The 14486-nt window shown below is 54.6% G+C and overlaps 1 protein-coding gene across 10 annotated transcripts in view; it reads right to left on the bottom strand.

The window, feature by feature from the left end:
* The window catches only part of TLE3 (TLE family member 3, transcriptional corepressor), a 46907-nt gene that overhangs the window by 14337 nt on the left and 18084 nt on the right, over positions 1-14486 (bottom strand). For 6 of the 10 annotated variants that reach the window (XM_044231941.1, XM_044231942.1, XM_044231933.1 and 3 more), the window contains exons 5-8: positions 11506-11568; positions 9901-10005; positions 1769-1973; positions 371-387 (exon numbers count right to left, since the gene is read on the bottom strand). In XM_044231941.1, coding sequence (XP_044087876.1) covers positions 371-387; positions 1769-1973; positions 9901-10005; positions 11506-11568 — 390 coding nt within the window. The remainder of the gene's footprint in view (positions 1-370; positions 388-1768; positions 1974-9900; positions 10006-11505; positions 11569-14486) is intronic. The other 4 variants (XM_044231937.1, XM_044231939.1, XM_044231938.1 and 1 more) reach the window with 1 other exon arrangement.

The following is a 14486-nucleotide window of genomic DNA, read 5'->3' as shown; positions in this document are numbered from 1 at the left end:
CGCTCGCTAGCACTTTCTTAAACCGAGTTTAAGCCCAGAACACGGAGAAACCTCAGGCATTGGGAGGAAGGGAGGAGGATATAGGATCAGACAGGGGCAGCCAACTTGGGATGAGGGAAGCAACCCCGCCTGGGACACCAAACCCCCAGGCTGCTTGTGGGGGCCCGGGGACTCCACGAACAGGCCAGCTGACCTCTCTGGTTAATCACCACTCATAAAAAAGAGGGTTAGAGCTCACTTAAAGCTACTCGTTGGCCAAATGATGGGTGGAAAGCCTGCAAGACCTCCCCACAACCCCAGGATCCCACATGGTACCCCTTCTCCCCCCCAGCACCCCACACTCCATAGGCTCCAGAGGGCTGACACTTACCGCACTGGATTCTCTTTCTTTGGGGATGGAAGGCCCGGACAGGAGGAGGGTCAGGCCCCCCAAGAGAAAAAGACAAAAAAAAAAAAAAAAAAGGTCAGTCTTATGCAGCTGGCTTTTATGCTTTGCTAGTTGATGGGTTTTAAAATGGGCAGCAGGCCTAGCTCTCTGAGTCACCGTGGGTCAGCCAAGGCAGGGTCATTAGGTGACATTTCCCACTTTGCAAGTTAACCGCCTCCATTCCCCATGCTCTCTCCCTGGCCACCAGTGCCGGGTGGGGCAGGGGCCGTGGCTCTCCCTGACATGCCAACAAGGGGACCCAGATCCCTGGTCAGCACTTTTTAAAGCCACCCGTTTGTAAAGGATCTGGGTATTGAGCATGTTATTGTTTCAAAGAAACAAACAAATAAAGGAAATGTGGGATTGGTTTTTGTTGTTGTTGTTGTCGTTTTAAACTAACACCACACTGTGTGTCTTTGCAGAGAAGCTTCTGTCATTCTGCGTGGCCAAGCGTAAGCTCCCTAACTCTCCTCTCTGCTGTAAGGATACCCTCTCCTCTGCCTAGTGTGCCAGCCCTCTGCAGCGACACACAACTCCGTCTCTGTTTCCCATACTCCGCTGCTGCCCTGGTGCTCTGGCCTGGGCCGGATGCCCTGGGCAACAGCCAAGGGCCAATACAATTCTGGTGCACGCCTTCCACTCGCACAATTCTGCAGGTCAATTCTATCTCAATAAAACAGGGAAAAAAATGTCTAAGGGCAGACCACACGACAGGACAACTTTTGGAAAAGGGCCTGCCAGGGAGCCATGACTGTTCCTTCCCCAGCAATCACGATCTCTGCTTAAAGACAGTCGACTTGTAAGTCTTTACTTCGAGTGCCAACTGTGTACCTTTTCCAAGGCACCTGCGTTGCTGAGACACATATGCTAAGTTAAAAGCCTGGAATGTGGCCCCTGTTCTTGAAGGACTGATGCTCTTGGGTGAGGACAAAACACTCTGTAGGGGCAGGCTAGAAGAGGACAGCAACCAAGGGCTCCTTCTTGGGACCCCAGCTCTTTAACTCTCCTGGAAAAAAGCTGCCAGCACAGACTAGAAGGCATCTTAAAGGAATGGGCCCTTTAAAGATGGGCAGCGTATAGATGGAATGATGGAGGCTGCACGAGAGGCATTCTAGGCCAGAGAAGTCCAGGTTCACAGCAGGGAAGGAGGGGTAGTCACAGAGGGTGGGGCTCTGGCTTCTGTGTACCAGAAATCTGACAGACGGCCCCCCATCTTTTGCTAACTCTCTCACTCCTGGCCCCAGGGTGACAATACCTGCTGTGTCCCCTCGCAGTGGGACCTACCTACAGGACCCCCACCCCCAGCCCAGCCCTGCCCTCTGCCCCAGCTCTGGGCCGCACCTCTGTGGTCCAGCTCATGGTGGTTCTTCTCGTCCTTCACCGTCAGGTGGGCCTGGCTGCCCAGGGCGCCAAGCGCCAGCAGCCCCGAGCTGCTCCCTGTCACCGGGGGGATCCCTGGAGGCTGAAGGCCTGACGGGTGGGGAGGCAACTGGACCGGGGGGCCATGCGTAGCGTGGGAGAGGTGCTGGGCCTGGAGCTGCTGTTGCTGCAATGAAGTGGGTGGTGAGCACAGCTGAGCAGGGATGGCCGGGGAGGCCGCTGGAAGGCGGGGGGGATGCCCTCCAAAACCCTTACCCGCCCAGCTCATTCCACATGCTGTCTGGCTGAAGGAAGCCTGTTAACCGACGGCAGTTTAGGCACCAGACTTTTGTCTCCAAACTCTCCATCTATCCCCCCACCCCCGTTTTGGGACACAATTCCTCAGTGTCCATTTCCAAGCCCCAGATAAATAAAGCATGCATGTCAGGACCAAAGAATCATCGGGGCTCCCCCTCGGTTGAGGGGGGCCCGTTTTTAAGCCAGCAGTCACACTTGTTCATGCTTGCATGCCTTCAGACATTCACAGCCGGTGGTTCCCACCCTGAGCCCATATCCTGGGAAGCCTCCCTAATTCTCAGGAACTCCAGGCTGGCTGGCTGAGCCAGGGCCAGGCCACAGAAGAAAACTCCTGAGATCAAGAGGACCTTGGGGCCAGTGGAATGAGAGCTGACGTCGCTGGACCTCAGAGCGGAGAACAGAGCAGAGACCAGAGTAACAGGAGTAGAGTTTGGAACTAGATGGACCAGCATTCCAATCCTGGCTATGGTGCTTCCTAGCTGTGTGACCTCAGGCAGCTGACTCATTAAGTGATCTCACAACAACAGCTTACAAGGGACCCCTACCCAGATTAGCCCCAGAGTGTTCTCTTTCCCCGCCATACCCGACACCCTCCGGACAGCCAGGTCCTCTCCCCAGCAGCCATTACAAAATAGCCTTTATCTTACCATTCCTAACTTTGTGCCAAGAATCACAGGAATTGTGGGGCGGGCTACACCCCCGCCAAATACCCCTGAGGAGTGGCCAAGGCCTTAGGTATGCTGACATCTTCTCCAGGAACACAAGAGAAGGGGACTGACATTTACTGAAAGCCCGAATGAACGCGTGGCACTTTCCAAATATTCTCTCTGACCCTTCTGGCCAGGGTGGCAAAGGAGGGTTTGTGCCCATTTTACAGATGGCAAACTGACACTTAGGGGGCTGGAATGGGTGGCCAGTAATTAGCCAGGCCCAACCACTAGTAGGTGAGACCTGGACTCAGATCTGTCAACCATCGATCTTATCCAACGAGTGTCCCTAAGAAGAGTCCCCCCCACCCCCCCATGACTCCTCAAGTCCGAAGAGCTTGGTAGGGATGACAAGCTTGCCTGATGATGTAAACTTGGCTTTTGGGCCAGGCTGGCAGACAACACAGGGGGAACACAGGGGGAAAGTCTACAGTCTGGTGGGAGGTGAGGCTCTCAGAGGCAGGAAGTGTTTGCCATCGGGGTGAAGGGCCCTGCTCTCCCACAACCACGACACAGCAAACTGCAAATCTGGCTCATCTGGAAGTCAATGGGGGAACCCCAGCTACCACCACACTCCTGCCCCCCTCAAAAGGGGGGGGTGCTTTCTTATCAGCTCTGGGTCAAAGGCTGGGACCAGTGGCCATTACTCAGAGCTGAAACATCTACTGTTGGATGATTCAGGGAAATTACTGGTGGGCACGGGTCCCTGATCCGGAACAAAACCCCGGCAGGGGGCCCCATGCAGAAACCCCACCCAACCCAGCCTGCAGTCTGGCTCTTCCTGGGACACAGGAGCTTAGAGCAGAGCTCCCCTATTCTTTCTTTTCAAATAAATTGTAAGTGTTAGGTCTTATTACAAGAAAAAAAAACATATGCAGTCAGAAGACACGTAAAATAAGTATGGATTAAAAAGTTGTTCTTAAAAAAATTACTCTTCAATCCCACGCTCTAGAAGATTCCACTGTTCCTCTCTCTAGAATTTTCCTTTATGAAAATCTACATATTGTAAATGTGTTCCTAAATCAATAGGCTCTTGCCAACCTCACCACAACTGCTGCTACTACACAACTGGGTTTTAGTTGAAGACTGTTCTGTACCAACCAACACGTCCTTTCCAACGGCTACCCATCACTCCTCGGTGCGGGCCAACCATCCAACTGCACCTACACGGGCGGCCTTCAAATGTCCGCCAGCAGCCCTGCGGTTTTAGACCGGTTGCTGGCAGGCCGTTTAATTCTGCCAGTGTTAACTATTTAGTAAAATCCCAGAAAGCAAGGAGTGGGGATTTAATCTACTTTTTCACAGGGCACAGCCAGTGAGATCGCTGCAGGGGGAGGGAGGAGAGGCGAGGGGAGGAGAGGAGAAGGGCTTCTGGGAAGCAGCTGCGTGGGTTCAAGGCCGGCTCCCTCCATGAACAATTCTGTTGCTAGAGAAAGAGCTGACTGCAGATTCCTGCCCAGGGAGAGACGCAGCTGAGTAAGTCCAAATACCCCAATTCTTACCTTTCCGGGTAAGCTCTGTCCTCTTTACCCAACCTTTTCGGCTCTCTGCCCAGTTTGAAATGCCTCCTCCTCCAGGAGCCCTCCCCACCAGTCTGGTCAGCACAGAGGTTTCCCTTCTGACACTGGGGCCAGACAGGCTAAGGCAGATGTGCAGCTCTACCCTTTATCAGCCCTGAGACCTTAGAGGAGTCAGTGGACCTCTCTGGGCCTCTGTCTTCTCCCTGTGCAAGGACCACACACGTGATACTACACATCAAGGCAGAGCAAATGCTCAGTTCACGTTAGCAAAAGCTATGAATGGATCACAGCTATAACCATTTCCTTCATCTCTATGGGATGCTTGCCGACCTGTGAGTTTCAGGAAGACGGGACCTTGCTCTATCCATCCCAGCACCTCTAATGGTGCCTGGTTTGTTTGCTCAGTGTGCACTTGCTGGGTAAGTAAGTGATCATGTTGCAAAAGGCAGACATGGAGAGGCTGGAAAGTCAGTCCGCACGGTGACTCTGTCTGAAAAGGGCCATCCACCTCCTAGATCCGCGCCTCCTCTTCGAGGCCCACTGAAATACAGCTAGAACAGTTCATGGGGACAAGGAGCTTCCGTGGAGCGTGTCCTGCTTCCTGGAAATGTGAACCCGTGAGCAAGCATCAGAAATCTGGAACAAAGGCTGTGGTGGCTGTTCGGAGAACAGAGGCTTTTCAAAGCTACTGCGCATCCAAGCCTGGGAGGGTGATTTCCTGCCATAGTGCGTTGGACATCAGTGTCCTCTTTGCAACAGAGGAAAGGAAATTTCCCTATACTTCTCATCTTCAAGTACAAAAGCACCCCCTGTGCAGCCAGAAAGTCCCCTGAGGTTGTCCTTTGCCCAGTTTGAAGGCAGAGTCGGGAGTGGCCCTGCCGGCTTCAGGAAGCAAGGATGGAAGCCCTGGCCTCCAAGGCTTATCTCTTGGGGCGAGGGCAGATGCTAGAGCTTACTGGGCGTGGGTGGGGTGGGTTCTGCTCATCACAGTCTTGGTTGCAAAAAAGAGAGTGAAACAAAAGTTTCTCCCCAGCGGGGCAGGGGTTGCTGGCTGGCAACGATGCACCTGCCTTGCTGTTCCGGGTCACCGACCCAGTCCCTCTGCAGGCAGGCAGGGCGCGGCCGGCTGGCCTCAGGCTGCACTTCAATCTCCTGTGGCCCGCCCTGACCTCAGAGAAAGACTTTGTGCTGTAATACAAGGCCGTGTGGTGGTGGTGGGGGTGGGTGACAAGCGGGGAGACATGGAATCGAGTCCGCCATCCAAGAAGGGATGGAGCTCACCACTTCGCTGTAGCCTGTTTCCAGTTGCTACTACTTCCAATACCGGGATGGGAGAGGAAGTCACCAGCACCCCCCATCCACCACCAACCCCCAAAGACCCGCTAAGTGCCTGGAACCAAGCCTGCTCTGGAGGACTCGTCCCTCCTGTGATATTTCATGCCAGAACACAAGCATGTCGAAGCAGGCGGCCCACGGGCCCTAAGTGTGTGCCTGTCTTCATGTGTGTCAAGTGCCAATGCCCTGGGCTCAGAAGATAGGGCCGCTTACAGGAGAGGCTGACGGGGAAGAGCTTCCTCCCCGCGTATGGGTAATTGGATTATGCACATCATGCTTTAATGCCTTTGCTGGCTGATTTAATGCTTCACTTCTCAGGTTCATGATTTGGGTTAAACTCAGTGAAGTTGTCTAAGCATTTCCAAAACCCACTTAAGATACCCACCAGAGGAAACCCAGAGGTCTGGTTGCATAAAATGGACACTTACGGCCTCCCCAGGATCGGGGGGAGCATCCCTGGGCCTTCCCTGTTCCTGCTACCTTGTATGGCTGGGGGCCCCCCCACAGCTCCGCACTGGACCACGCTTCCGTGCTGAGATAGCTTTGAGAGCTCCCAGCAATGCCTGCTATCCTATTTTGGAGATGGGGACTGGCTCGGGGAGGCAAGCACAGCCCGGACTGAGAGCCAGCACGCCCTCTCCCCTCCACGCCACCGGCCTGAAAAGAAACTGATGCATTCTGAAGCATGCCCTTCGCTACCTTCTTCCTCCTGGAAAACTCAGTCAAGTGAATCCTGCCCATCTACATCCTGGAGTGAATGCAAAACCCTCAGGAAGGGCTTCAGAATACCGAGTGTCTGTGACTAGCTATGATCGCCCTCTTCCTCCCCCTCATCCCCCAGCCCCGCCCCATCAAATCAACACTTTAGAACACATCTTCCGCTAATGAATCTCCAAGGGAATACAGACCAAACTGTCAGTGGGCGGATGGGGTAAAGGCCATGCCGCCCGTCAGGTTCAACGACCTTGGGCCAGCACAGAGCGATGGAAAAGGAGGATTCTGGAAATAGTTGCTAGGTCAGCTCACAGGGTCTATAATCGGCCTAGGGATGCCTTCCACTAGATGCTGCTCCAGGGACAAGCCTACCTGCGCCCCGCCCCCATGCATAGGGACCTTGACTCTTTGAGGACCTCTGTCATTATAATGTGGATCCAAGACACAGGGCCTAGCACAGTATGGGGTCGACAGTAACAGATCGTTGGGCCCATGGGGAATACCTGAGTTCCCCAGAGAGGGGGTGTGCTGGGCCGGCAAGCCTGGGCTCCCCCCATCTGTCCCTTTGTCCCCCGCTCCCTTCACACCAGCCTGATGGCAGTTCCGAGTCTTCCACCCCAGGAGACCCTAGAAATACTCTACTTCGTGTGATAAATAAGCCAGGACAGGTGCCCACACCAGATACACTGCACTATGGAACCAAGACATGACCTCAGAGTCCTTCAACCCCATGGCCAAGACAGCCAGAAACACCCAACTGAAGCAGGCACACTCTAGGACACTTACCCAGCCCTCCTCTGTCTGGTCATAACTGGAGAAACTGAGGCCTGGAGGAACTCTGGACGGCCTTGCCCAAAGCCATCCTAGTTCCCGGGCCAGGAGGCCAGGCTACTTCTCCTTCTGGACGGGCAAATCCAACAACACCATGGGGTGAGGGGAGAAGCCACCAGTTCCTACTGAGAGCCTCCTGGGCCCGTCCCTGCACCGCGCTTTACCGCTGGGGCCAGAACCCCGGCCCTGCGGTGCAACCCCCACCCCCCACCTCCACCCCACCTTCCCCAGTCAGCTCTCAGCAGCCAGCCCCCTCGCCCCACTCCTCCCAGGGAGCAGAGCCGCCCCTTCTTCCCAGAGTGCAGTCAGGCCTGGCTCCCCGGCGCGAGCAGGCCTCAGCTGTCCGTAATTCCTGCCTTGTGAGGCTCTGTCAGGCGCGGCGATGAGACAGCCTCCTGCTTAATGACAGGCCAACGGCTGCATTCACTCAGAGCCGGAGAAGCAATTACCTTGGAAATGGGGGTCACAGGCCCCACTCGTTGGCTTTAATTGAATTCCAATATCTGCCTCGAGCTGCCTTGACCTAACTTGTAGCTTCCTAAATACTACTTAAAGGAAGTGGAGCTAATCCAAGCTGCACTTCCTCCCCAATCTCACTCTTTTCTTAGAATTTAGAAAAAAGTTATTTTCATAAGAGGATTTTAATTCCAAAGGGGGAGGCAGGAATGGGAGAGGGGGCACCTACCGGGGCCACTGCGCAGACGGGAGGGCTTGGCCTGGAAAGGGGACTGGGACGAGGACCTGGAAGAGGAGGAATTTCGGAGGACAGAACCCACGGCGCACTTCCCGCCCTGGGGCCTCTTTCCACTGCTGCTGGAGAGCCGCCACACCACCACCACGCCAGCCGTGAACTGGTCCTTGAGACCAAGGCCCCCAGGGGCCGCAGGCAGGCTGACCAGTGAGTGGAGCAGGGAGGGAGCCCGGGGCTGGGAGTCAGCCCTCAGGCCTCTGACTGACTTTGTGCCCATCCTCGAATCACTGCCCCTCTCTGTGAAATACGGGCATTGGCAAGATCCGTGAACCAGGGAGGCCCCACCCCTCGGGGACATTTGGCTGACATCTGGAGACATTTTTGGGTTCCAGTGGCATCCAGTGGGTAGAAGCCAGCATTGCTGCTAGACATCCTACAGTGCACAGAACAGGCCCCACAACAAAGCATCCGGCCCCAAACTTGACAGTGTCAAGACTAAAGAGGCTCAGGCTGGCTGATCTCAGGGACAATAAACTTTACGAAAGCACAGTTTCCCCATCGGGGTGCCGCCTCCCAGCCTAATGGCACAAACCACTTACTCATAGTCCTCTTTCCGGACTCTGCTCTGCTCCCCACAAGCACTGCCAGGCTTCAGACCAGGCGAATGCTTCCATGCCCTCTCGCGGCAGCGTTCAGCAGCCGCCACGGGGCTGAGACCAGGACAGAAACTGGTCACCGTCACAGGTCCTCACAGCAGGACGACGGAGCAGCAGAAGCCACCAGCATCCCTCTGTTCCTCTGCCCCCAGCCTCCCTGCACGTGTGGCCCCAGAAGATGGTCCACTCCCTCCTTTAAAAGACGCAGAAACTGAGAAGACGCAGAAGAGACAGGACCTGCCGAGGTCATACAGGAAAGAACCGTAACTACAATGTATGTTTCGGGGTTTCTGCCCCAGACCGAAAACCTAAGAGTTATCCTTTATCCCACCAAGCAGAACATTCTGGGACTATCGGTTCCACCTTGAAATCATGACCTCACACGAGAACAAGAGAAATGAGGACCAAGCAGGGTCCCAGACGTCAGTCATTTGGGCCACTGATTCACAAAAATCTGGAAAACCTCAGAAACACACATTCCCAGCCCCACCCCCAGATCCATGGAAAAGAGCTCCAGGGTGCGTGTCCTGGAGTTTATATCGCTCAGAAGCCCCCTGACTCTCTTTCATTTTAGGGACAAAAGGTGGAAAAAACACCCGAGGCTAAGAGTTTTGCCCAGAGGGACACGCAAAAACTGTTTGTCCTCAGCTGCTTCTCTTAAATATCCCTAGCCTCACACCAAAGCAGGAGAGAGATGCTCTGTGAATCCACGAAATGCATTCAAGATGCAAGCCAGAAAGGGATCCAGAAGAGAAGAGATCCGGCTTCCTTCTTCCACGGAGGGGTCTGACCAGAAGTGGACCTCACAAAGCAGTCTTGGGTATTTTTCCCACTCCCGGGGAGACAGGACTCCCAGAATATCCCGGCTGGAATTCACAAGGGCGCACCAATCACACAGTCAGGCAGCTCAGTGCATGGCACAGGAAGGCCCCAACCCAAATTCCACAGCACATTTCAGATCCACAATACAACAGAGATAATTCTGATCTCAGCTGGCCAAAGAAGGGCAGACCTTTGCCAGAGAGGGGGACACAGGGCAGACAGGGCCCCCCGGGGAGGCCTTGAGGAGCAGCTGGGTCTGACGGTTATCTCAGAGCCTGCCCCCCCAACCACGGGGTGAGGGGACACCAAAAGCTGGGGGAGGTTAGGGCTGGAGAGTTTAGAGGTAGATTTGAGGCATGTCAGATAAGCCGTCCACTTGGGGAGCTCATGGGGTGAGAGCCCCAGATGGGTCTAAGCCACGGGAAGCTGGAGCCCTGGGCCCGCCATCCTTTGAGGCCAGCTAAGGTCAGGGTCGATCTCTGGTTATGGTAAATGAAAGGAATAAAAGGGCTATACACACGGTGAGAGGCAGATTGGGGAGTCCACGTACCCCGATGATGGCGTTTAGTTCCGTCATGGTGACCTGCTTGGCACGCTCCACCGCCTGGGCCACCTGCTGCTGGTGCTGGAGGGAACAGGGAGGGGTGAGCTGCACTGTCTTCCTGACCAAAGGGGGCACAGGGGACCGCTGGGGCCAGGCAGGGACGGGGCCCCCACGTGAGGCAGAGGAGGCGCCTGAAACAGGTGGGGCCTTTCTACCTTCTGTTTTAAACACTTTTCAAAGAGCGCGGGTGTTCAAGCCCCACATCCCGCACATTGCTTTAAGTTTCAACAGAAATGAGCCCAAACATGCCTGTCAGTCACCCGTCTCCCCTCACCACACGTACAAAAAAAATGTCCTTCTGCACCTTCGAATGGGAGCCAAGTGGGAGAGGCTAGCCCCCATTAATGTTCTAAATGCGGGAACAGCATCGTCACATAGAAGGGTGTTCCCACGTTTTAGGAGACGCAGCTAGAGTGTGTGCCGAGTCGGGAGAGTGGCACTCTACTGTAAGGAGTTCAGAAGTGAGGTATGTGATTTTACAGATATGCAATCCCTAGCCACGTACAGAGGAAAATGAAGATGTGTCTGGAGAGAGAGAAAGAAAAAGTGGCATGGTGAACCCTTAAATCAAGCAGGGACTGGAAACGGTCACGATGGGTCCATGCGGGTTCATCAAGAGTAGTAAATACACCGCTCTGGGGTGGGATGTTGGGAACAGCTCTGGACCTTCCACCCGTGGGCTGCTGTGAACCAAAAACCACTCTGAAAAATACATAGTTTTTTGGTGCATTCATTCCCTTCGGCCTTGGGGTAACATCCACTTCATGTGCACCTGTCTCCCCTACTGGGCTGTGAGCTCTAGGACATCTCTGGGTCGTGTTTTGGATGCCATCATTTATGGGTTGCTGCTCTGACTCAGGAAACCTAGAAGTCTGGAAGGGAGCTGGGGGGGTGGCTGGAGCCTGCCCCAGCTGGAGTGAGCTATGCTGGACAGACAGCTCACCTGTCTGACCTGCCCCAAGGGGACTCCTTGGAGATGCTTCCCTTGTCTCACCCTTTAGCCCCGTCCAGGCCTCAGGTGGCGGCCTCTTGGAAGGCATGCTTAGAAGGTAGTATGACGGACTGGCCATGCCTCCAGGGAGGACCCTCTGTCCTAGCGGCTGGGGTCCCCCTTGGGTACGCATTCCCTTTATAGCGTGTGCCCCTTTGCACTATGTGGCCAGGCGTCTTGCTCCTAGATGTTTTCAGGTGTTGGAGATGGGACGGAGAGATGCAGAGGCATTTAGGAATGCCCATTTGGATGGGGGGCGGGAGGCAAAGAGGGCAACCACTGCCCATTGCTAGTCCCATCACAGGCTGGGATCCTCCTCCTTAGTCTCAGGAAGTGGCAGAGAACCAACCAGTTCTACCAGAAGAATGAGCAAACACTCCCTCTGATATGCTGGAGTATTTTCTCTAAAACCCCAGGTTGCTAACTTCAGTCCCTATGAACGAATAGGGGCTGGGGCTCCAGGGGAACCCAGGCGACACCGGGAGGCATTGCACTCAAAAGACGAGAAAGATGCAGAGCAAAGGTCTTACCTCTTGTGACAGAAAAGGCATGATCTGTGCTAAGATCGTGTTCAATCTCTTCGCAATCTCTGTCTGCAAAAGAAGAGAGACGGTGTGAAGAACAAGCAGATACATCGAGTCGCCGAAATGTTGCACAGGGGTCTACGCACACTCCCCTGAAGCTACAGACCCCCTCATCAGGCCCCCTGCCAGGAGGCCTTGCTGAATCCGTGGCCCTCCCCGAGCCGGGCTGCCTCGGCTTTGGGGAGCTCCAATTTCCTATCAGAGGGGAGTCTACATGTGTGGCTCACACCAGAGAATCTGCCGGCTCTGGATGGAAGCCCTAATTTAAAACAAATATAAATAAATAAATAAATAAATAAATAAATAGAACAAGAACCACTCCCACCCCCCGGTGCCCTCCGCCGCACACCCCAGTAAAACCTATTATCCGAGTTCAGCGCACAGTGGTGAGGACTTGGTTGTGCCCAATGGCAACAGCTAGACAGGTTGTCCAGCTCAGATGAAGCAGGTGACCGGAAGTCCCCAGGGCCACAGGTGCCTTCGAGGGTCTCCTTCAGCACTCTCCACTTCTCTCTTGGCCTCTCCCCCACCAGACAGACCCCTCCCCCATGCAGCCTGAAATCCCACCACAAGTGCCTCCCCATCTTAGGGTCACAACACTGCCTTCTCGTAGCAGCTGCTCACGGGTAAGTTGCTGGAACCCCAGTCCTTCCTAGAAGCAGATTGTGAGCTGAGCCCTTCTCTGCTCCACCCCCATCATGCCAGCCAAGATCAATCCAGAGAGGTTTGGGGAAAAAAAAAAAAAAAAAAATAGAGCCCAATGGTTAACTGTGTCCAGACAGGAAGGACTAGCCTGACAGACAGGGCTCAGGACAGACTGCCTTCCTCAGCTCCTGCTGAATCCCGAGGCCCCCAGGACCGGGGTCCCAGCGCAGGCTTCAAAGCTCTCATCAGCACACAGCAATCTTCCAGAAACAAAACCATGACAACAGCCTTTAAAAATCTCTGATCATCTGCGTGTCAAATGGCTCTCAATGAGAAATCTGGTGCCCTTAAAATAAAAACAACGCTGTCTGAAGGCTTACAAACAGAGTGCGGACCTTGGGAGAATTCCTGGGGCTAGCACCCCCCACCTCCCTCTAGCCCCCGGCCACTAAGGAGGACCTGTCTGGTTGGGGAAGTGCCAAGAGAGGGAATGGGCTAGGGTGGCCCTACATCCTGGGGCTGCCAGCCACAGCAGGCAGGCTCCAACACGGGGACAGTCTGTCTACCCCATGGGGGAGTCCTGGGTGGGGTCCAGGGATTGGTCCTCTCCTGGAACACTCCGATCCTCGGGACAGGGCCAGAGTTGCCCACTGTGGGCATCTGGGGTGGAACAATTCTTTGTTACAAAGGACCAAATGACCCACTGAATGCCAGTAATGGGTCCCACTTCCAAATTCCAGGGTGGAGAGAGAGCATTCCCCTAGCTACGCCCTCTGGGCCTTACTACCCCATTTGCCGTTTGGGTATGCTCCAGTAAGGACACTGGACACCAGGGCTTCTCTGCCTCAGTGCTGTTGACATTGAGGCCAGATACTTCTTTGCTGTACAGAGCTGTTCTATGCACCATCTCTGGACTTGACCCACTAGATACCGTTCATTTATATTGTAAGGAATCTAGGAAGATGACTAAGTAATTACTGTATAAATTATTAATCTAAGTAAGTGGGAAGAGTTCTTCTCTCAAACAGTATCTTCTCTTCCAAACAGGATCCTTCCTCATTTCTGTTCCTCCCTCCCTTGATTGACAGTGGGGAAGGGGGAAGGAAACGGGATCAAGGTTGTATCTGGCAGGAGTTCTAGAACAATCCCCTACATCTCAGTCCAAAATTGCATAGGGTAACACGGTCCTTCAACCATCAGATGTTCATGTGCCCCATCAGAACAGAAGGACATATTAAAAACGGGAAACAGACATAAATTAGACCAAGTGGGCTCACTGGTCCAAAGGCCTCTTACCAACAACCAGTACGGCAGTGCCTGGCACACAGTAGGTGTGTAGTATCACTAGCCGCCCTGCATTGATTTTCTAAGGCCCCCCTGGCTGCAGATCTGGGCCTGGCCCATAGTGGGCGACATCTGTGGCCAAGGTGGCAGTGGACGGAATGCTGACATACATACAAGTGGGAGGCGGGGCAGACAGGCGCTCTTCACCAACAGGGTGAGGCACGGCCCCATGGGTCTCTGGCTGCTGCCCTCCCAACCCCTGAGCCGGGAAGGCGGGCAGCAGGCAGGATCTGAACCTTCCCAGTTACTCTGGCCTACACAGCAGCTCCAGCTCTCACACAACCTCTGGGGCAGGTGGTTATAAATGGGTTCCCATCTGTTGCTTACTTCCACTAGCAAATAGGTCAAGTGTCAGGGTCTTGGAAGTTCCAGGCAAAATATGAAAAGGAGCTGGCCTTCCCCTTCCCCATACCCTTTAGCCAACATGTGGCCACAGCTTTTGCCCAGGTGGGATCTTCCTGCAGGGTGTGGTCGGGAGTCCAGCATCTTCCAATTGTAAGGAAAAGGGACCTGCTGAGATTTCCCGTAGCTGTGCCCAGCTCCAGCCTTGGCCTCCCAGGCCACCAGGTGGCTCTGAGCAAGTTCCCAGTGTCACCCTTCCACCCCCACTAGAAGCAGCTCCTGCCTCCTTCGCCCACCTCCCAAGACCACAAACACCAGAACCGCTCCACACAGACAGGGAACCTTCTGGAGCCCTGGGATATGGGCATTCGGGCCCTTTCCTGGGCCCAAACTCCAGGAAGGCCTAGCTGCGTAAGACAGAATGAAACAGGGTAGGGAGGTGGGCAGAGAGTGGGTGGGTTGGGGTAGGGGAAGCACACTTGGTCAGTGTTTATAGTAAACCAGGGCTTCCCTGTCCCTGGGTCCGGGCCTGGGATGGCCTTTCCACACCCCTTCAGTCCCTCCCAGCTGTCACTGCAGGGTGATCCCCTGCCTTG

Source organism: Neovison vison, chromosome 13, assembly GCF_020171115.1.
Source record: "Neovison vison isolate M4711 chromosome 13, ASM_NN_V1, whole genome shotgun sequence".
NCBI lineage: Eukaryota > Metazoa > Chordata > Mammalia > Carnivora > Mustelidae > Neogale > Neogale vison.
Note: the sequence above shows the minus strand (reverse complement) of the source record. Positions and strands in the feature narration are given on the sequence as shown.